We start from the raw sequence: 22,958 nt of genomic DNA on the forward strand, positions 1-22,958 counted from the left end.
TCAGCCTTCCATGTGGGACCTTGCCAAAGGTTGGGTAAACCACACAGACAACGTCAACTACCCTACCTTCATCTATTCTCTCTTCTAAAACACCAAAGGACTTGTCAGACATGACATCCCACACAGAAACCCATGCTGACTCTTCCTGATCTGGCCTCAACTATCCAAGTGATGGCAGATCTTGCCCTCTCAAAATTCTCTCCAGTAACTTCCCGACAACTGGAGTCAGGCTCACAAGCCTGCACTTCCCCGGCCTGCCCTCGCTCGCTTTCTTGAACAATGGAACATTCGCCACCCCCGGTCTTCTGGAAATTTGTGAGTGGCTAACGACAAAGCAAATATCTCTACAAGTGGCTCCATGCTTTCTTCCCTGGCCTCCCATAAAGTGCAGTGGTGCATTTGGTTAGGCCCTGAGATTTTCCCACCTTAATGCACTTCACAGCTGCAAATACATCCTTCCCCATAACATATATATGATCCAAGACTCTTTACTTATTACCCCAATTTCTTCAGCATCTGTGATATTCACCTTAGTAACCCCAAGGAGAAATAAATATTAAAAATCTCAGACACCTCCTGTGGTTCTACACAAAGGCAGCCTTGACTGTCTTTAAGAGAAACTATATTCCCTTTAATCATCCTTTAACTGCTACGGTAACTGAAGAAACTCTTGGGACTATCTTTAAATCTACCTGCCAAATCCATCCTACACTCTCTTTGTTCTCCTGATTTCCCTCTTGAGCCTGCTCTTAAACTTTCTATAATCATCGAGTGATTCATTCATACCCAGCTGCCTAAAAGCAATGTGCGCTTGACCACCGCCTTGGTATCTCGTTAGTCAAGGTTTCATATATGTGGCCTGTCTACTCGAGTCTTACAGGGAAATGCCGCTCCTGATCTCTTGGTATCACCCTTGTAAAAGCCCCCCAGTTGCCAACTCATTCATTACCTTTAAATAGAGTCACCCAGTTGACCCCAGCTGGATCCTTTCTACCGTCCTCAAAGTTGGCCTTGCTCCAGGTCAGACTTTAACCTGTGGACCTGATGGATCTTTTTATTAACTATTATAACTATTGGGTGGCAAAGTGGAGATACATAGAACATAGAACATAAGAACATAGAAATCTAGAGCATATTACAGGCTCTTCAGCCCGCAATGTTGTGCTCACCAAGAAATCTACTCTAGAAACTGCCTAGAATTTCCGTACCGCATAGCCCTCTATTTTTCTAAGCTCCATGTACCTATCTAAGAGTCTCTTAAAAGACCCTATTGTATGGGCCTCCACCACCGTCGTTGGCAGTGCATTCCACGCACCCAGCACTCCCCTGTGTGAAAAACCTACCTCTGACATCCTCCCTGTACCTACTTCCAAGCACCTTAAATCTAAGCCCCCTTGTGTTAGCCATTTCAACCCTGGGAAAAAGCCTCTGATTATCCACAGGATCAATGCCCCTCATCATCTTATAAACCTCTTATCAGGTCACCTCTCATCCTCTGTCCCTCCAAGGAGAAAGGGACAAGTTCACTCAACATGTTCTCATAAAGCACCTTCTCCAATCCAGGCAACATCTTTGTAAATCTCCTCTGCATTCCCTCTATAGCAGGACCTAGCGATAGCCACAGGGAAAGTGAGCTGCCTGATAGTACAATCCATACGCAGGTACCCTGAACAATAGTAGGAGGTGATGATTGGGTACCGAATGCACATGGAGATGAAGGCAACCCCAGTATGCTGACAGACATGGTTAGAACAGACCAAAGAAACAATCCTAGCAGGGGCAGACAGCATAGGTCACAAGATGCCAACAAAAAAAAAGGGTGAGTCTGTGGCAGATTTCATTTCCCGATTTAAAGATGCGTGGGAAAAGAGTGCAGGAATATAAGTGGAACAGAATGGATCTTTAGGAGTGCAAGCTTTTAAAAAAATTGTTTGCGACCTGAAGTATCACACTCTTTCAGGTTGCTGATGGATATTATGAAAAGCTGAGGCTCAAGACGAAGACTGTTGTAATGTGTGCTTTAAGGGCCAAATATTTTTTAGCCCTGAAGGGACAGTTGCCAAAATAAAGCTGTACCCTTCTCAGATAAGTTACCTCCTGGAAGGAGACCACTCCATACCTCACCTATCCCTGGGAATGAAGCCCCCACTAAGCCCAAAGATCTGGATCTGATGGTGAAATGGTTAAAAGAGCAAATTCAGGGCACCCTTCTGATTGGTGTAATCTATTTTGTCCAGATACTGGAGAGATAGTGATAAATCCGCTTAAGACTCTCCTTATCAGGATCTCTTGTATCCTTAGACAGGGAAGACCCCCACTACGACTGAAAGTGATGGACCATCTTTGTGGGCATTGCCAATCCCAAGACCAGGCAAGCAGGATGAATGGTAGTTTATGCAAGATTTGCAGGCTGTCAACCAGGTAGTACAGCCCATTTTCCTGGTTGTACTGGACACAATTGTCATTTTAGCCTCTATACCATTGGAATCTCGATGGTACACAGTGACTGACCTCTGCTCTGCCTTCTTCTGGGTCCCACTGCATGAGATAGTCAATACCCATTTGCCTTGACGTATAATGCACAACGGTACCCCTGGACAAGGTTGCCTCAGGGCAATACTGAGAGTCCAGCTGTATATGCAGCTCCTGTACGAGACGATTTGAGTACATTCCTGTTGCCAGGCTCTAGTGTCATTTTATAATATGATGATGATCTGTTGCTGGCGTCCAAGATACTGGCTGATTGCCAGAAAGACCGGTCAAGATGGCACCAGCGAACAATGATTCCTCGGGTGACATCCTCCAGGCAGCAAATCTTTTAAATTATTTCACTTTTTCTATATCTTCTACTTGTTATTTTTGTATTGCTTGTGTTACAAAAACTGCTGGAGTCTGTGCTATACGGTTTGGATTTCAATCAAAGGATCCAGTGCTGTGGTATGTTCAGAGAGCTGCCTGGTGGTGATCAGAGTCGAGGACTCGAAAAGGACCGAACCACACAAGCTGACTCGTGGGAAAAAAAAATGAAGATGAGGTCATGAACGACTCCATCTCGAAGCAGTGGGGAAGACAGAAGAGCCGAGGTGAAGGTGCTCAGACCTGGCCAGCAATCTCTCTCAATGGAGGCCAGAGTGTTAATGATCGCTCCCAATGGTGGGCGCCGTTCGGTCCAGGCGCGAGAACTGTTCCATACTCTTGAGATTTACGTGATTGGACTGTACTTTATATTGGTCTCCTTCAGTTTCTCAGCATTTTCTTTCTTGTGGCCGATTGGCGGGTGGGTGATCTGTGTAAGTTCTTTGTGTGTGGGTGGGAGGGGGATAGGGGGTTCTTGATGCTACTGTTGCTGTTTTTTTGCGAGTGAGGGGGTTGATCGTTGATTCTTTTCTGCGTGGGAGGGGTTGGGGACGTGTTGCTATTGTCGCTGTTTTTTTTCTCTGCAAGTGAAGGGGTCAAGGATTGTACTGCTGTTGTTTTTTTTCTGGGGGGAAAGGGTCGAGGATTGTATTGTTGCTGCTTTTTTCTACAGAGGAGGAGGTCGGAGATTGTTATTGTCACTGTTCTTTCTCTGTGGGGAGGGGGATAGGGATTCTGGGGTCTGTGAATTTTGCTTCTTTTACTTTTTCATGTGCATTTCATGGCTATCCGGAGAAGACAAGTATCAGAGTTGTAATGCACATGCATACTTTGACAACAAAACAAAGCCCGAACCTTGACACTGTTAAACCACCTGACGGTCCATGGACAGCAAGTCTCATTACGTAAGTCACAGTTCTGCCAAACAACTGTCACCTATTTGGCTATATTCTGCAGATGCAATGGGCCCCTGAAATGTAGAAGGCATTTGAGGCTCTGGAAAAAACAGCTCCTTAGGCATTCTTGACTGCTCAAAATCCTTCCAGTTATATACTAATGAAAAGGAGGAATTTGCGAGCGCCATGCAGACTCAGGAACACGGAAGCTTGTAAAGGCCAACAACAGGAATTCTGCAGATGCTGGAAATTCAAGTAACACACATCAAAGTTGCTGGTGAACGCAGCAGGCCAGGCAGCATCTCTAGGAAGAGGTGCAGTCGACATTTCAGGCCGAGACCCTTCGTCAGGACTAACTGAAGGAAGAGTGAGTAAGGGATTTGAAAGTTGGAGGGGGAGGGGGAGATCCAAAATGATAGGAGAAGACAGGAGGGGGAGGGATAGAGCCGAGAGCTGGACAGGTGATAGGCAAAAGGGGATACAAGAGGATCATGGGACAGGAGGTCCGGGAAGAAAGACAGAGGGAGGAGGACTCAGAGGATGGGCAAGGGGTATATTCAGAGGGACAGAGGGAGAAAAAGGAGAGTGAGAGAAAGAATGTGTGCATAAAAATAAGTAACAGATGGGGTACGAGGGGGAGGTGGGGCATTAGCGGAAGTTAGAGAAGTCGATGTTCATGCCATCAGGTTGGAGGCTACCCAGATGGAATATAAGGTGTTGTTCCTCCAACCTGAGTGTGGCTTCATTTTTACAGTAGAGGAGGCCGTGGATAGACATGTCAGAATGGGAATGGGATGTGGAATTAAAATGTGTGGCCACTGGGAGATCCTGCTTTCTCTGGCGGACAGAGCGTAGATGTTCAGCAAAGCGGTCTCCCAGTCTGTGTCGGGTCTCGCCAATATATAAAAGGCCACATCAGGAGCACCGGATGCAGTATATCACCCCAGTCGACTCACAGGTGAAGTGTTGCCTCACCTGGAAGGACTGTTTGGGGCCCTGAATGGTGGTAAGGGAGTCGGCATGTGTAGCACTGCTCAATCCCTTCCGACCTATGTTCGTGACACTTCTCACGCTCTTAAACTTTTCGATGATTTTAAGTTCCCTGGCCCCCACCGCTTTATTTTCACCATGGATGTCCAGTCCTTATATACTTCCATCCCCCATCAGGAAGGTCTCAAAGCTCTACGCTTCTTTTTGGATTCCAGACCTAATCAGTTCCCCTCTACCACCACTCTGCTCCGTCTAGTGGAATTAGTCCTTACTCTTAATAATTTCTCCTTTGGCTCCTCCCACTTCCTCCAAACTAACGGTGTAGCTATGGGCACCCATATGGGTCCTAGCCATGCCTGCCTTTTTGTTGGTTTTGTGGAACAATCTATGTTCCGTGCCTATTCTGGTATCTGTCCCCCACTTTTCCTTCGCTACATCGACGACTGCATTGGCGCTGCTTCCTGCACGCATGCAGAACTCGTTGACTTTATTAACTTTGCCTCCAACTTTCACCCTGCCCTCAAGTTTACCTGGTCCATTTCTGACACCTCCCTCCCCTTTCTAGATCTTTCTGTCTGTCTCTGTCTCTGGAGACAGTTTATCCACTGATGTTTACTATAAGCCTTCTGACTCTCACAGCTATCTGGACTATTCCTCTTCTCACCCTGTCTCTTGCAAAAACGCCATCCCCTTCTCGCAATTCCTCCGTCTCCACCACATCTGCTCTCAGGATGAAGCTTTTCATTCTAGGATGAGGGAGATGTCTTCCTTTTTTAAAGAAAGGGGCTTCCCTTCCTCCACTATCAACTCAGCTCTTAAACGCATCTCCCCCATTTCACGCACACCTGCTCTCACTCCATCCTCCCGCCACCCCACTAGGAATAGGGTTCCCCTGGTCCTCACCTACCACCCCACCAGCCTCCGGGTCCAACATATTATTCTCCGTAACTTCCGCCACCTCCAACGGGATCCCACCACTAAGCACATCTTTCCCTCCCCCACTCTCTCTGCATTCCGCAGGGATCGCTCCCTACACAACTCCCTTATCCATTCGTCCCCCCCATCCCTCCCCACTGATCTCCTTCCTGGCACTTATCCGTGTAAGCGGAACAAGTGCTACACATGCCCTTACACTTCCTCCCTTACCACCATTCAGGGCCCCAAACAGTCCTTCCAGGTGAGGCAACACTTCACCTGTGAGTCGAATGGGGTGATATACTGCGTCCGGTATTCCCGATGTGGCCTTTTATATATTGGCGAGACCCGACGCAGACTGGGAGACCCGCTTTGCTGAACATCTACGCTCTGTCCGCCAGAGAAAGCAGGATCTCCCAGTGGCCACACATTTTAATTCCACATCCCATTCCCATTCTGACACGTCTATCCACGGCCTCCTCTACTGTAAAAATGAAGCCACACTCAGGTTGGAGGAACAACACCTTATATTCCGTCTGGGTAGCCTCCAACCTGATGGCATGAACATCGACTTCTCTAACTTCCGCTAAGGCCCCACCTCCCCCTCGTACCCCATCTGTTACTTATTTTTATGCAGACATTCTTTCTCTCACTCCCCTTTTTCTCCCTCTGTCTCCTGAATATACCTCTTGCCCATCCTCTGGGTCCCCCCCTGGCCTTGTCTTTCTTCCCGGACCTCCTGTCCCATGATCCTCTCGTATCCCTTTTGCCAATCACCTGTCCAGCTCTCGGCTCCATCCCTCCCCCTCCTGTCTTCTCCTATCATTTTGGATCTCCCCCTCCCCCTCCAACTTTCAAATCCCTTACTCACTCTTCCTTCAGTTAGTCCTGACGAAGGGTCTCGGCCTGAAACGTCGACTGCGCCTCTTCCTAGAGATGCTGCCTGGCCTGCAGCGTTCACCAGCAACTTTGATGTGTGTAGCTTGTAAAGGCCAGTGGCATATCACTCCACTCAATACTGCCCGTGGTGCGTGGTCTGCGTGGCTGCCCACGAGCTCTGGTGGCGACAGCAGCAATGGTCGAAAAGGCAATGCCTATAATATTGGGACACTCCTCCAGTGTATCGACTCCTCACACAATAATGCTACTCCTCAATTCAGCGGCAACACAATGCTTCGCAGCAGAGAGGTGAGCAGGGTATGAGACCATGCTATTATCAAAGCCAAATTTGATTTTAAAAGAGCACGCGCCCTTAATCTGGCCACCCTTGTTCCCATTCACAGTTACATCCTATGGCATGATTGTACGTTGACTGTAGAAGCCACTACTTCCGCTCGTCCTGATTTGAGTTCTACCCCTTTAGATAACCCAGATCTGATTCTTTTCACTGATGGTTCATCGTTTCTACCCAATGATCTTGAGACACTGGCTGAATGTGCCGTGGTGACTCCTCATGAGGTAGTGGAAGTGCGCTCCTTCCCTCCTGGAACATCCGCCAAGCCGCTGAGATATCTGCACTCACTGGAGCTTGCATCTACACCATTTATGAATCTGCAGAGAGACTTTGTACCAGCCAGCACGAAGTGGGGGATATAAATACCTGCTAGTAATAGTAGACATGTTTTCTAAAAGGATAGAGGCCTTTCCCACATGAAAGGATAACACCAGTACAGACATTATATTACTGATGAAGGAAATTATTCCTTGACTTGGAATTGCTTGTAAGCTTAATAGTGATGGAGGAACACACTTTACAAGGAAATTAACTAAAGCAAGCCTGGGGATTTCTCCTGGGAGTGGCTTGTGTTCTACCAACCACAATCATTGGGATTGGTGGCAAGGATGAGTGGTGTACTGAAAGACACTCTGGCCAAAGTATGCCAGGAGGCAGGATTGAAATGGCCTGATCGCTCTACATACCTTGAGAAATCATGTTAACAGGACCACCAAATTGGCCCTTTTGGTGGATTGATAAGACAAACCTGGAAACAGCAAAAGCTCTAGGTGAAGCTATTGTTCAAGGAAAAGTGACGGCGACCCTGCCCAAACCTGGTTAGGGAAATGCACATCCATTTAAGCCAGGTGATTATGTATATATTAAATCACTGGAAAAGACTCCTTCTCTCCTAGTTGGAAGGGACCCTACAAAGTGCTACTAACGGAGGTAAAGTTCAAGGCAAAGCCGGCTGGGTGCACGGAACTAAGTAAGCTGGATCAGCCCTCTCTTGCGGAGTCCGACAGTGTATTGGGAAAGAAGGAAAAAAGTAATAGTATATGTTTTAGCCACTCGACTCATATGTGCAACCATACCCCCTTTGATTAATCACCCTGTTTCCATGTTCCCTCATGTTAACGCTGAAACGTCTGACACGGAATATAATGAAGAGGGATGTTTAAAAATGAGACCCCTACCACCAGGTTATGAGGCCCCATTCACTAACTCTTGATATTTACGGCTCAACTTGCGATCAAAAAGGAGGGGATTGTGGAGGAAAATAGTGTGAGTTAAAGATTTTGATAGACAAAGGGTTAATATTGGCTTTTTTGAGTACGGAAACCAGTTTGCAGCTTAGTTTGTGGGAGATATGGCCTTAGCTTTTAGCCAAGACAGTTCCTAGAAAAAATGCTTGCAGTTGCTTATCTCGTAAGAATTAACCTCAAGGATATAAGACAAACTCTCTGTTAATACAAAGCTGTAAACAGGACTGAATTTTTAACTTTGCCTCTTACTAAGAGTATAGCTTATCACAAGTGAACTGCATATGAACCCAGCTTAGCTTCTGTAATTCATAACGTTAATCGAACAGCCTTTGCATTGCCAATCAATCTGTATATGTATATACGGAACTGTGCTCTCCGTATTATTTGGAGTTCCACTCCCCACAATATCATGACTAAAGCTACCTTTACTTCGCAGTCCATGTCTGATTTACATGCCCTATTTATGCCACATTAGAAAATTTATTTCGCTAGCACTGTAGCTCAAGCTTAACACCACCACCCCACCCCCCACACAATCAGGGCCATGTGAATTGGGTTCCTGTGTGCAGCTGGTGCAGATCACAAGTCCTGGTTATGTGACCACTGACACCAGGCAGACAATCTCTGAAGAGTATTGATAATGGCCGGGATCACCAGTTTTGTAAAGATACTGTCCAGAAGGCAATGGCAAACCACTTCTGTAGAAAAATTTGCACAAGAACCATCATGGCCATGAGACCATGATCGCTCACATCATATAACATGGCACATAATGATTATGATGATGATGATAATAATCAATACAAAACTAATAAAATCGTGATTATTGGATCTAAAGTGTTCCCCAGCTTCTTCTTCAGTTAGTTGGCCCACTTCGTTCACTAAATCCAGCTTTTCTTTTTCCTGAGTAGATTCCTCGACATTAGTGATTCCCAAAGGGAACGGTACCACCCCCAAGGGAGCGGTTATGTGTCCTAATGGGACATTAGGGTAAATAAAAGGCATCAGGAGGCGTCCAAGTTTCTTGGGGGAGCAGTATGCAGCACCCTAACTTGAGACATGAGAGCTGACCAACCATAAGTAAAGCAGGCACTTCCAGAAAAAAAGAACAATGAGCTGGAATACAGGAAGAACTATAGATTTGCAGGCAGTGAGTACTCATCATCACAACAAGTCTGAAACTCAGCAATCTCATCCGACCTTACCAACCAAACAGACATTATTGGGGATGCATATATTAGCAACCAAGGTGCCCAACAGTTCCCCTTGACGAGTTCATGCAATTTAACAGTTGGTAAGTACACCCTCTCAACGTTCTCTACAGATCTATGGAAAACAGGTCGCACACTGATACAACTTAGGCCAGAACGAAATAGTGAAATAGAGGCCACCAGTGAACCTGCCAACACCAGGGATTTCAAAGCGACTTCAGCATCATATGTGCGGTCAAGAACCATTTTTGGAGATTATGAGACCTTAAGAGATTGGTCAATCATGCTAACTGGAAGAGTATAAAGGTAGCCTGCCGAACACCAGCTCTATCCCAACTAACACTCAGATTCCAATTTGAATCCTTGTCAACGTAATTTTCACTGTTGTGGCCGTCTTCATCTTCGCCTTGCCCTTCTTTTGCGTGCCGCTATCATCGTTCCATCCGTGTCAACTCATTTTTTCGTCAATATCCGATAGGCTTTTCATTTTATTTTAACCCTCTTAATGATGGATAAATACATACAGCGCAGTCTCTATGAGTGTGAAGGTGGTGAAGCCTTGAATTCTAACCCTACTAGGAAACAGAAACTGCAGAAAGCACGCCAGTACAATGTTACATACCTGGAATATAGTTTTATTCCATTTCCATCAGATCAGCGATGCTCCATTTGTCTTGTTTTGTAATACTGTACTGTCTAATGAAACCAAGAAACCATTAGGACTGCAGGAACATTTCCGTAAAAGACACCCTGAAAAGGCTCCTTATGTTATTATTCAGTTCGAGAAGATGAAAGAAGCATTTGAAAAGCATTGCAAACACGAGTCATTTGCCAAGAAAGCTAAAAATGATCTTGATAGTGGTCCCATTGCTTCTTATGACATTTCCAAAATGATAGCAAAGTGTGGAAAATCTCACACAGTTGCTGAAGATTAATAATGCCTGGTGTATCAGAAATGGTCACCACTGTTCTCCATATGGATATGAGTATGTTAAAATCAATTCCTCTGAGTAATAACTCTGTAGCACATCATACTGATGAAATAAGTGAAGAGTATGCACAGAGCTACCAAAAAACAAAACTTGGGATACAAATGGATGAGTCAACTATGCAAGAAAACAAGGCTTTGCTAATGGCATAAGTATTGTTGATCAAAAACGGAAACGTTTATGTAAGAGATTCTCTTTTGCAAAAAGTTAAGCAAATATCAACAGAGAATCAATCAAGGATGAGCTAAGAATGTATGTTGAGGATAAAAGTATTCCACTTAGGAGCGTGATTTATTTTCCATTAGGTGAAGTGCCATATATAACAGGTCACCCAAGTCTCCTTGCAATCCATTGTGCAGTTGATCATCAACATCTCACAGCCAAGAACCTCAGCCAGTGACTTATTTCAAGCATGACTCATGTAATATCTGATATCCACAAAATTAAAGCTCATCCATTAAATAACAGAATATTTTGCCAGTTATGCCAAGATAACAAAGAAGAGTTTGAATGCTTGCTTCTTCACACTGAAGTGTGTTGGTTGTCTTAAAATGTTGCTTTGATCTTTTTGACACTGATTGATTTTTTGCTCAAAGTCACCAAAACAGCTTGGGAAATAAGATTGATATTCTACATGGAAATGGAGCATACCTAGCCAATCTGTTTAACAAAATGAACATGAAACTGCAGGGTGAGAATTTGTATTGAATCCAGGGAAAAAGTGCAACGTCCACTTTTATGGGAAAATTGGAAATATATAAGCAAAACTTTGGAGGGAAAATGTACACATTGTTTCCCTGCATGTAAAGTATGGCACTTTCATTCACAGACGATGATTTGCAAGAGTACTGCTTACACCTGCAGTTACTGAAGAAGGATGTTCAAGGATTTGAATGATCTGGAAATTCTGGGCTGGGTATTAAACCAATTTCTTTGTAAAGTGGAAGAACAGGAACAGAGCTTGCAAGAAGAAATCATTGAAATTCAGAATGATGAAGAAGCAAAAATGCTTTTCATAAATGGTGGTTTTTGTGATGTGTGGCAGCACTGTCATATGAAGTTTCCTGGTCTTTGGAGAAGAGCTAAACTGCTCTTCATTGCCTTTCCATCTTCCTACCTTATTGAAAGAGGCTTCAGTACAGTGAGTCACATACTCACAAACAGAAACCGCTTGGACATTGTTACATGTGGGGACAAAACTTTTGCTGTCACAACTTGAATCAAATATTTCAATTCTTGCTAAAACCATCAAACTCATGGATCACATTGACATTGAAGCTGCTGTAAAGCGTACAGGTACTGTGTAAGCTAGGTTTAAAGACAAGTAACAATTTAAAGCAGAATCATTTTTCTCATGTTAGCAATTGGCAGACATGTTTTTACACTATGGAGATGCCGGAAAGTATATTGTGCCTAAGAGGGGCATTGGCAAGTATGAAGGTGCTTTAGAGAGGGCTTTGGCAAGTATGAAAGCTTTGGGGGGTGTTGGGCAAAAAAAGTTGGGAAACACTGGTGTAGAGTATTTTCATAGTTTGAAACAGTGTCTTTGCAGTTGATACTCTAAAAATGGCCTCCATGGTCTCTTTACCAACCATCCTTGCACATTTATATATTTTATAAATTTTACATACTAAAATGATATATCTTCCATTCTGAGAATAAGATTCTAATTTAAGATTGTTTGTCTTTGTAGATACCTATTGTAAATCTGTTTGTTCAACATGATATTAATCCCACTCATGTTCCTTGGCACTGATAAAAACTGTGTTGAATGTCTTATACAGATCTGTTTCAACTTTGTAACCATTCACGGGACCATATGTCAATGGGCACAACAGTTCAGCATTCCTGTACGATCTGAAGTGGAGGAATCTTTTGTTAACTGACACCACTTTGACAGACTTAAAATGCTGCACATTCAGGAAAATCCTGTCACCGTTTAATCCTGATGACATCCTAAAACTTATGGTAACATCAGACTGAACAGCCGTGTAATTGGATAACAGTCCCGTCAAGGGCACACAAAAGATGCTTAGAAGCCTACGGCAGAAACTCGGTGCACTCCGAGAAGCAAAAGTCAAATTGTAGGAGTCAGCAGATTCACTGGGAATCAACCCATCATCTGTCACAAGGATAAGGACATGGTCTAGCTTGTGGAAAGGGGGGAAAAGACATAAACTGGCTAAAAAGAAAACATGGGAGTTAAAACAAAGAAATTAAAGAATGATTGATGTTTTAAGAACGGGGTATGTTAGAAATGGATGTTTGAGTTGACAATAGTAGAAATGAAAAAAAAAATTAACAAAAGGAGAATTGTCTCTACTAGCTAAGCCACACTTGAAGGCTAGGGGCTGGGCCTGGTTGTCAGAAGCTATTTCATGCAAATTCCCTGATATACGTGCTTCTCAAGATCCCACTGATTATTGGGGTGGTGTCTATAACATAGCCCTGCAAAGGTGACCATCCCCTTATTTCTACATTCTCCTTCAATGATCCCTCAAGAGAATCTTCTGTAAGCACTACAGTTATGTCTTTCCTTATCAAAAAGGCAACACCCCTCCACTCCTATCAGTCCTTCTGTCATGCCCAGAACATCGATATCCCAGAAAATTGAGCCTCCCCTTCTGTCGGCCACCTTTTTCTCATGGCCACAATACCCCAGTCGCTAGAAGAATTCCACACTCTCGGTTCATCTGCTGTACCTGTTAAGCTGCATACGTTGAAATAAATGAAATTTAAAGCAGTGGTATTATAAAGCAGTGGCCTTATAAAGCAGTGGCCTTATAAAGCAGTGGCCTTATATTATAAATGGCTCAGCATGGACTAGATGGGCCAAAGGGCCTGTTTTGGTGTTGTACTTTTCTATGACTCTGTACCCTTTTACTGTAAACATGGTTATTCTGATAGCTATGCTTACATTCTTTAGCCGTTACACCTCTGTCTTCTCACTGACTTTGCTTTCTCGGGTCTCACTCCTGTGTCAAAACTACTGTAAGACCTCCCTGCAGCAAAAGCAAATTTCCTTGCTAGGATATTTGTCCCCCTCCAATGAGCGTGCCATTTTATGGATAAAGTAGCAACTTAATTAGCGTTAATGTAAGGAAGATGAGGCCAGCCCAAAAATAACGTCTGCTTGGTTTGCACATTTTGCTATTATTCTTACAAAAGTATTCAAACAAACTTATTTATTCCAAAGGCTTGACAAGCATAACCTGTTTTTTTCCACTGTTTAAAAAAAGCACAGCACATCCCATGTGGAACACAGACTGGGTTGTGCTTATAAACACACAGGGGGAATTATCTTAAACTAAGGTTTATGCACTCCTCTATACAGGTATGATGACTGAGTGTCTTTACACTCATTTCTAAATGTGCTACCAAAGAGGTTTCAGCTAATTATTATAAACTTCCTTTACTGCCTATTAAGAAGACACAAGAGTCTCAGGACCTGCACCACCAAGTTCAAGAACAGTTACTACTCTTCAACCATCAGGATCTTGAACAAAATGGGGATAACTACTCTCAGTGCCCATCCATTGAGATGTTCCCACGACCAAGGATCTCACTTAAAGGAATTTTTACCTTGTCATCTCATGTTCTCATTATTTATTGCTACTTGTTTATATTTGCATTTGCACAGTTGTGTTCTGCACTCTGGTTGATATTTCATTGACCCTGCTATAGTCACTATTCCATAGATTTGCAGAGTATACCCGCAGGAAAAAGAATCTCAGGGTTGTAAGTGGTGACATACATGTACTTTGATAATAAAATTTACTTCGACATTGACTACGAATGCTGTAAAAGTTTCTGATTTAAGACACCATCCCATCTCAATTATTTGTTGTGAATTCAGAAGCAAATAATAAATTTGCTCATAAACACAAGAGATGCTGGAGATCCTGAGCAAGTATAACATTGCTATAATTTGGTACTGGCTTTATCACTACTCTGATTATTATTACCAGAATCAGGCTTAATATCAACAGCAATTGTTGTGAAATTTGTTGTTGTATAGCAGCAGTACATTAGTGCAATAAAGTATTGAGGTAGTCTTTATGGGTTCAATGTCCATTCAGAAATCTGATGGCAGAGGGGAAGAAGCTGTTCCTGAATCTTTGAGAGTGTGCCTTCAGGCTCCTGTATCTCCTTCAGGACTCAAAGAAGGGTCTTGAAGGGTTTTAGCCTGAAACATCAACTGTTTACACTTTTCCATAGATGCTGCCTGACCTACCAAGTTCCTCCAGCATTTTGTGGGTGTTGCTTTGGATTTTCCGCATCTGCAAATGTTCTCGGGTTCCTATACCTCCTCCCTGATGTCTATACATCTTGTAAAAATATTTATCCATAATACTTTGTGTTACATGTACAGCTTTCCATTTAAATTTAGTGGCCAACAACCAATGACAGCAATAAGTTAGACAATTATATTTCAACTTTAGCCAAGAATTCTCCGATTGAATGTGTTTTCTTGGTGCTTAATATGCCTCCAGAGGGAACGAGGCACAAAATGGGATGTTCCTCAATTGGCAAATGGGGAACACCCGTTTACTCTATTAAATTTGTAACCATTGATTATTTTTATTACAGCAATGAATAAATGCTCAGTTGTGGTAATTCTTCATTTTCACCTAAAGAGGGGAGTATGGCAGTGAATAATAGCATTGTGGGGCCTACCAAATACAGTAACAAAACTAAATATAAGAGATGCCAGTCTCTGAGAAAACTGTACATAACCCATCACCTTTCAGATTAAAAACTAGTAATAATGAGGTAGGTATAAAAGAAAATAGTTTTAAAGACAAAATCAGTTATTTCTGCATAAGTTGTACAATTTTATAAGGTAGGCGGATAGTAGCTTAGCATATTCCTATTGTGTTTACTTGGAAGCAATGCATATCATTTATTAGTTTTAATCCAAACTAAAATAAATAACTAATTTTGCAGTAGAATTAGATTCAGTGATGTCAAACTTTATTAAATACCATTGCTAAGAAGCCAACGCATATTCCTATCAGAGAACTGGATTCTCCAATCTACTTTTTAAAGCAGCATTGAACGATGCCTGTAGTTCAGTCTCAAGTTTTTAATAGGACTAAATATGAAGGTTCAAGCTTACCTTTCCAGTGGACTTTGGTCCTTTCCAAATGCAGAAATAACAAATTATCCAAGCAGCAAGAAGACACAGAGCCAGTTCCCATCGTACGTGTCCAATATATTCAATTCCTTTTGATAATCCAAGCACTCTACGTCTAAGAATTATCAAGAACATTTTATCAAAAAAAACATATTTAAATATATTTTTCATAAACTGCTGTAAAAAGTACCAGATAACAATTTGGCAACTGTCATTTTTAGCCAGAAATTATAACTGAAAACAGTATATATAACATCTCTATAAATACACTTAATTGGTGTGACTTATTCGATGAAGTTAATACACCCTAAATGGTGGTTGTTGTCAGATCTGGGCCTGGATGAAAGGAGCAAAAAACAAGCAGCTCGTAGGATGGGAGAAGAGGCAGAACGAGCCTCTTGTTGGATTTCGAGTAGGCGAGAGGAGGGAAGCTGGAAGCCATGGGCAGTGATTTGGCCACCACTGCTGGCCCGCTAACTGGAGAGTGTCTTGGTTAAGGGTCAAAACACTCGGTGAAGGTTGGGAACCGCCTGATGACATCTGCTCCTGGCTGAAGGCTACGGTTACCTCATAAGGTAACTGCAGATTGCACCCTATCTGGTGTATGTAGTAAGTAACAAGTTTATTTATAATAATAATGTATCTATTATTCTACAATAATTCTATATTAAATATTTTATATAATATAGATTTCTATAATATGATACTGAATTTGATGATTCTAAACTCCAGCTGCAATCTTGATTCTAAATGCAATATAGGTTTTATAGCTTTTAAATGTAGGACTTTAGCATATTAATATAAAATTTAGGTTGCCTTAAGGAAGGGTCTGCATGTAGTCCAAGTCAGTAATATCCTTGGATATTGTTATGAAATTTTCTCTCATTTTCCTTGCTCCGAGGAGAATCCCCGTTTCTCTACTCAGTCATTCTAGTGGAAATCCCTCATCCATAGAACCATTTTGGTATTCTTTACACTCTACGACTTTCATATATTTTCTAAATTTGATGGTCAGAATTGGTTGAAACTCTCCAATGTTTCAACCATGTTCAACTATTTATTAATCCAAGGATGCCAGAGTGTTGGGGACTAATGACTGTAAGTTTATCAAAGTTAAGTTTATCTGAGATACATGCACACCTGAAAAACTTGACAAAGAGCAAAATTCTTATGTTTGAAGAAACATGAGAATTTTTCCAAGGAAAGTACAATTCATTATCTTGTTCCTCTGGTCAAAGATTCATCATTGCTATTTGAAGATTATTGCATAATTTTTGCTCATGTGTGTATTATGTGTCACCTCCAACACCAATTAGAGCCTCATATGTGGCACCTAGTCAAAGGCCTTCTGAAAATCCAAACATACAGCATCCACTACATCCCCTTTATCTATCCTACTTGTAATCTCCTCAAAGAATTCCAATAGGTTCATCAGGCAAGATTCTCCCTTAAGGAAACCATGTTGACTTTGTCCCATGTCACCAAGTACTCTCCTTAATAACTGACTCCAACATCTTCCCAACCACTGTGGTCAGGCTAACTAGTCCATAATTTCCTTTCTTAAAGTGGGGTGACATTTGCAATTTTCCAGTCCTACAGAACTATGCCAGAGTCCAATGATTCTTGAAAGATCACACTAATGCCTCCACAAACTCTACCACTATCTCCTTCAGGACGCTAGGGTGCAGTTCATCTGGTCCGGGTATCACTGTTACTCTTCCAGCAGATGCTTCCTGTCCTACTGCGTGTTGAGCATTTTCTGTTTTTATTTTTGGAACCTGCTGTTTCTTGCATTTCAGTCACTTTCTAACACTTGCTTGATGGTTGAAATAGTTGACAATTGTCCACATTGCACGGTTGTACTGCAGCATAATGGCTGGAGGTGTGGGTAGTTCCAGAGTATGCCCTCTATTATAATGTGAACAAAGTCACCAGAGAGACACTAAAACCAGTGGATACAGAAGTACTTTATTCAAAAAATGAGACACTCTCAGAGGAAGAAGCCTGCTTGACCCAATCTTACAAGACATTTTACAGGCTAAAGATCAAAGATAACAGCAAGACAATTCTAGTTATAATGCTTCCTTTAAATTACATATATTTTTCACACACCTCCTTCTTTGCACCCACACTCCAGGCACCCAAAATGAATATTAATCAGCATAATCTGGTTTTCAATCAACTAGTGTTCACATTTAATCTAAATTTCAAATTTAATCTAACATTCACCTTCATGTCTGAAGATTGGCTGCTGTTAAACTTAATATTTATTATATATCTAGAAAATGCCCTAACACTCTCAAAGAAAACTATTGATGAGATATTGTCAGGGCCCAAAGTCTTCATTTCAACCTACTTGTGTACTCTCCAGCTGGGTTTACTCGTCAGGGATTGGGACGATCATGGGGCCTCATCCTGCTCTGATCTGAATGGTCCATTCCTGGCAGGATATGACAGAACTGTGTAACTTTGATCTGGTACATCGTTTGTGACATCCCTTAACTATTTAAAGAACTTTGTGCTTTGGTTGCTTAGTGCACTTTTAGTCCTGTGTTGTAGCTTCACCAAGGTGGGATCACCTGTTCCGACAAGCCTTGTAGAGCTCCACTCATGATCTTTTACACTCCCCTTGAACCCGTTGCTTATTTTAATGATAGTGGTATAAGGAGGGATATGCTGTGCTCTGCTGAAGAGGCATAGTTTTTTGAGCTAACATTTATATTCTAAACCTACCTCATTTAGTGCTGCTAGGAACAAAGGAGATGAGTGGTCTGTTGGCAGAGTTAATATTGCTGCTGTCTCACAAATCCAGCAAACAGGGTTCAATATTGACTTCTGGTGCTGTCCACGTGGAAATAAAACATTTTCTCTGTAACCAGGTGACTCCGCCATTCCACCATGACTGACTCATTATCCTCCTCAACCCCATTCTCCTGCCTTCTTCCGATAACCTTTGACACCCTTACTAATCAAGAACTATCAATGCTGCAAATAGCCCCTTAGTGACAGATAGATTTTTAAAAAAATTCATTGACATACAGCCCTTCCAGCCCTTCAAGCTGTACTGCCCAGAAGTCACAGGACAATTTACAATGACCAATTAACCTACTAACCAGTATCTCTTTGGACTGTGGGAGAAAACCAGGGCATCTGATGGAAACCAACAATATACCAACTTCTTACAAGCGCCAGCAGGAATTGAGCCCGGGTTGCCTGTACTGTAACGCGTTGTGCTAACCACTACACTACCATGCTACCTCTGGAGATGTTGTATCAGCAGAATCAAAGAGGGCAAATATGAAATTAGGGTAAATGGCCACTTGATGGTAGGTGTGAGCTCAGTTGTAGAGCTGTTCCTATGCTTCAGAATACCTGACAGCAAAATAAAATCATTAATGGTGCTGGAAGAGTGAAATCGCTTCCTTTGGAAAAACTAGGTTTGGAATAAAGGTAAAAGAGCCAAAACTGGCATGAAGAAAATTATTTTTACAGCAAACGCAGAAGTTGAAGCAGTTTGTAGCACTTATAGGAGAGTAGGATTGATATTTGAAAGGACAGAATATGCAGGGTTAGGGGAAGAGGGAAGGGAACAGATTTAATTGGAGTGCTTATACGCAGCTGAAATAGACGTTAAGGGTCAAATAAAATTTGCAAGTAATTTGGTTCACACCTGAGATCTGAATAAAGCAAACTACCAAGGCATGAGCTGTAAATTGGTTATGGTAGTTTGGGAAGCTACATTAGAAAATTTGACAAGCATTCAAGCATTCTTCTTCTGTGAAAGCAAGTATTTATTTAATTTCTTTGCCGCTTTCCTCAACATGCTTCTCTAACCCTATGTAGGTGTCAACGTTAAATTTAAGGATGAAATACATAGCTTATAATTCACATGCTATAAATTCAGTGGCCACTTTATTAGGTACACCTGTACACCTACTTGTTAATGTAAACATCTGACTCAACCTCGGCCGGCTGTCGAGTCGACACCGGGCCGTCAGCGCCGAGACACCGGGCCGAGGTCGAGCCGACACCGGGCCGTCAGCGCCGAGACACCCGGCTGAGGTCGAGCCGACACCGGGCCGTCAGCGCCGAGACACCCGGCCAAGGTCGAGCCGACACTGGGTCGTGAGCGCCAAGACACCCGGCCGAGGTCGAGCCGACACCGGGCCGTGAGCGCCAAGACACCCGGCTGAGGTCGAGCCGACACCGGGCCGTCAGCGCCGAGACACCCGGCCAAGGTCGAGCCGACACTGGGTCGTGAGCGCCAAGACACCCGGCCGAGGTCGAGCCGACACTGGGTCGTGAGCGCCAAGACACCCGGCCGAGGTCGAGCCGACACCGGGCCGTAAGCGCCAAGACACCTGGCCGAAGTCGAGCCGACACCGGGCCGTCAGTGCCGAGACACCCGGCCGAGGTCGTGCTGACACCGGGCTGTGAGCGCCGAGACACCCGGCCGAGGTCGAGCCGACACTGGGTTGTGAGTGCCGAGACACCCGGCCGAGGTCGAGCCGACACCGGGCCGTGAGCGCCGAGGTCGAGCCGACACTGGGTCGTGAGTGCTGAGACTCCTGTACGAGGCCGCCGAACTGACACTGGACCTATTATACAGGTATAAGGCGAGGCGGCGGCGGGCGGAGGGGTCGAGGCCCGAGGTGTGGAGCTAGCCTGCCGCTTGTCGCGACCGCCACCACCCGCCCCCTCCGCCTGGTACGGTTGGGAGCAGCTGCAGGACCCAGCGAAGGTGGAGCAGCTAGCGGGCGAAAACAAGTGAGGGGGTGGTGTCATTACCACACCACTAGGTGATCATCCCAACGGCGGAGCAGGCGGAAGAGGAGACATCTCCCAACGGCTGCAAAGGCGGATGAGGATGTCCAACAATGGGTAGGGAGGCTTGCGAGCACGCCGCAAGAACCGCCGTAGACCCACAACACTCAGGGCTTGTCTACCTAGCGTGTGAAGCCTGGATTCAGCGGACTGCGTGGAAGAAACCATCACTGGTTCAACGGGCAGAAAGGCGATTCCCAGCAATGCGTCGTGGAGCGCTAAGAGGGCACAGTGAGACACACAGAACACTGCTGGCCATCCACTGCATCCTGACCTATCTCCAGCCGTCTCGACTATGTCTTGCCACTGGGTCCAGATAGGCCGGGACGAGACAGTGAGGCTGACGACCTGCGCAACTCTCCCTCACTTTAATCCAAGTCAAGCGCAAGTCATGACTTCAAACCCAACGCGCAACCTAAAGTCCTGTGGCGATGGGGGAGTGGCGAAGCAGCAGGTACGGATACACTGGAAGCTGTAGTCACAAACCTGCACACAGGTGGCCCAGGGCATAGGGTCACTCTCTACTGGACCTACAACAGTGCAGAAGAAAGTGATGGTGCTCAACCTTGGCACATGGAACGTGAGAATTCTGCGAGATAACATCAAGGCTGACAGACCAGAGAGAAGAACTGCACTGGTTGCAAAAGTGCTAGCTCGCTACAACGTGGACATAGGAGCTCTCAGCGAAACGCGCCTAGCAGACAAGGACCAGCTGACAGAACGTAGTTGTGTATACACGTTCTTCTGGAGCGGTCGCAGCAGCGCTGAACGACGAGAAGCAGGCGTGGGATTTGCCATCAATTCTAACCTCGCCCGTAAACTCACCAAGCACCCAGAGAGCAGCAACGACCGCCTGATGACACTTCAGCTCCCACTTGCAAACAAGAAGAGTGCTACGCTGATTAGTGCCTACGCTCCCACCATGACCAACCCAGATGGCATTAAAGACAAGTTCTATGAAGAACTCGACGCCCTCATCTCAGCAATCCCACAGTCAGAGAAGCTCATCATTCTCGGGGATTTCAATGTCAGAGTAGGGACAGACTACCAAACCTGGGAAGGGATCATTGGAAGACACGGCACTGGCAAGTGTAACAGCAACGGCCTTCTGCTCCTCAAGACATGTGCCACACACAACCTTGTCATCACCAACACCCTGTTCCGCCTACCCACCCGTAAGAAGACGTCATGGATGCACCCACGCTCGAAGCACTGGGATCTGATTGACTACATCATCACCAGGAAGAGGAACAGGATGGATGTCAGAGTGACGAGAGCCATGTGTGGTGCCGACTGCTGGACCGACCACCGCCTCATTGTGTCCAAGTTCAGGCTTCGCATTCTGCCCATGAGAAGACCCCAAGGGCAGAAGACTGCAAAGAGGTTGAATGTCTCCAAGCTGAAAAGCAGCAGGGTTGCAGAAGAATTCGTCGATGCCCTTGAAGGCAGACTGCCAGACACACCACAGGAAGACGGGACCAGCATTGAGGAACAGTGGACGGCCTTCAGAGACGCTGTCTACACTACCGCCCTCGAACATCTCGGACCAGCAACCCGAAGAAACCAAGACTGGTTCGATGAGAATGATGAAGAAATACAGGCACTACTAACGGAGAAACATCAACATTACAGAGCGCATCAGAACGACCCCACGTCGCTAACCAAGAAAGATGCCTTTACCAACGCAAGAAGAAAGGTGCAGAAAAAACTTTGCGAGATGCAGGACAGCTGGTTCAGCAAGAAGGCTGATGAAATCCAGGGCTATGCAGACAACCACGACATAAAGCACTTCTATGATGCGCTTAAGGCTGTATACGGACCCCAGTCCTCAGGCTCCTCACCCCGCCTCAACACAGATGAGACGCAGTTGCTGACGGAGAAGAAGCAAATTCTGGATCGGTGGGCTGAGCACTTTAACAACGTCCTTAACCGCCCTGCCGACATCAACGACGAGGCCATCGTCCGCCTGCTCCAGGTAGAGATCAACAAGAACCTCGACACCCTTCCCACAGTAGATGAAGTCAGGAAGGCAGTGAAGCAACTCTCCTGTGGCAAAGCGCCAGGACCCGATGCAATCCCTGCTGAGGTATACAAAGCAGGAGGCCCTGTCATGATGCAAAAGCTGACTGTACTCTTCCAGTCCATGTGGAAAAAGGGACAGGTCCCGCAACAGCTGAAAGATGCCAGCATAGTCCACATCTACAAGAGGAAAGGCAACCGCCAGTCTTGCGACAACCACCGAGGCATCTCCCTCTTGTCCATTGCGGGGAAGATTCTGGCCCGCGTCCTGCTCAACCGCCTTCTCCAACATCTTGAGCAAGGTCTGCTCCCAGAAAGCCAGTGCGGCTTCCGTGCTGAACGTGGGACCGCGGACATGATTTTTGCTGCGCGCCAACTCCAAGAAAAATGCCAGGAGCAACACAGCGACCTCTTCGTGACCTTTGTCGATCTAACCAAGGCTTTCGATACGGTCAGCAGAGAAGGCTTGTGAAAGATCATGGAGAAGTTTGGCTGCCCCAGCAAGTTCATCACAATCGTCCGGCAGTTCCATGACGGTATGATGGTGAAAGTTCTGGATGACGGCGACGAGTCGCAGGCCTTCCCAGTGACAAATGGCGTCAAACAAGGCTGCGTTCTTGCCCCGACTCTGTTCAGTATG

The 22,958-nt window shown here is 44.7% G+C and overlaps 1 protein-coding gene and 1 long non-coding RNA gene across 2 annotated transcripts in view; one reads left to right on the forward strand and one right to left on the reverse strand.

Moving 5' to 3' along the window:
- Positions 1–15,291, forward strand: part of LOC134356923 (uncharacterized) — a 38,339-nt gene extending 23,048 nt beyond the window's left edge. Inside the window, exon 3 of the long non-coding RNA XR_010020464.1 lies at positions 12,123–15,291. This is a non-coding gene — a long non-coding RNA (uncharacterized LOC134356923). The remainder of the gene's footprint in view (positions 1–12,122) is intronic.
- slc6a11b (solute carrier family 6 member 11b) overlaps positions 1–22,958 on the reverse strand; it is a 223,071-nt gene that overhangs the window by 177,130 nt on the left and 22,983 nt on the right. The window contains exon 6 of the mRNA XM_063068174.1: positions 15,458–15,590. Within this exon, the coding sequence (XP_062924244.1) occupies positions 15,458–15,590 (133 nt within the window). The remainder of the gene's footprint in view (positions 1–15,457; positions 15,591–22,958) is intronic.

Source organism: Mobula hypostoma, chromosome 15, assembly GCF_963921235.1.
Source record: "Mobula hypostoma chromosome 15, sMobHyp1.1, whole genome shotgun sequence".
In the NCBI taxonomy this organism is placed as follows: domain Eukaryota; kingdom Metazoa; phylum Chordata; class Chondrichthyes; order Myliobatiformes; family Myliobatidae; genus Mobula; species Mobula hypostoma.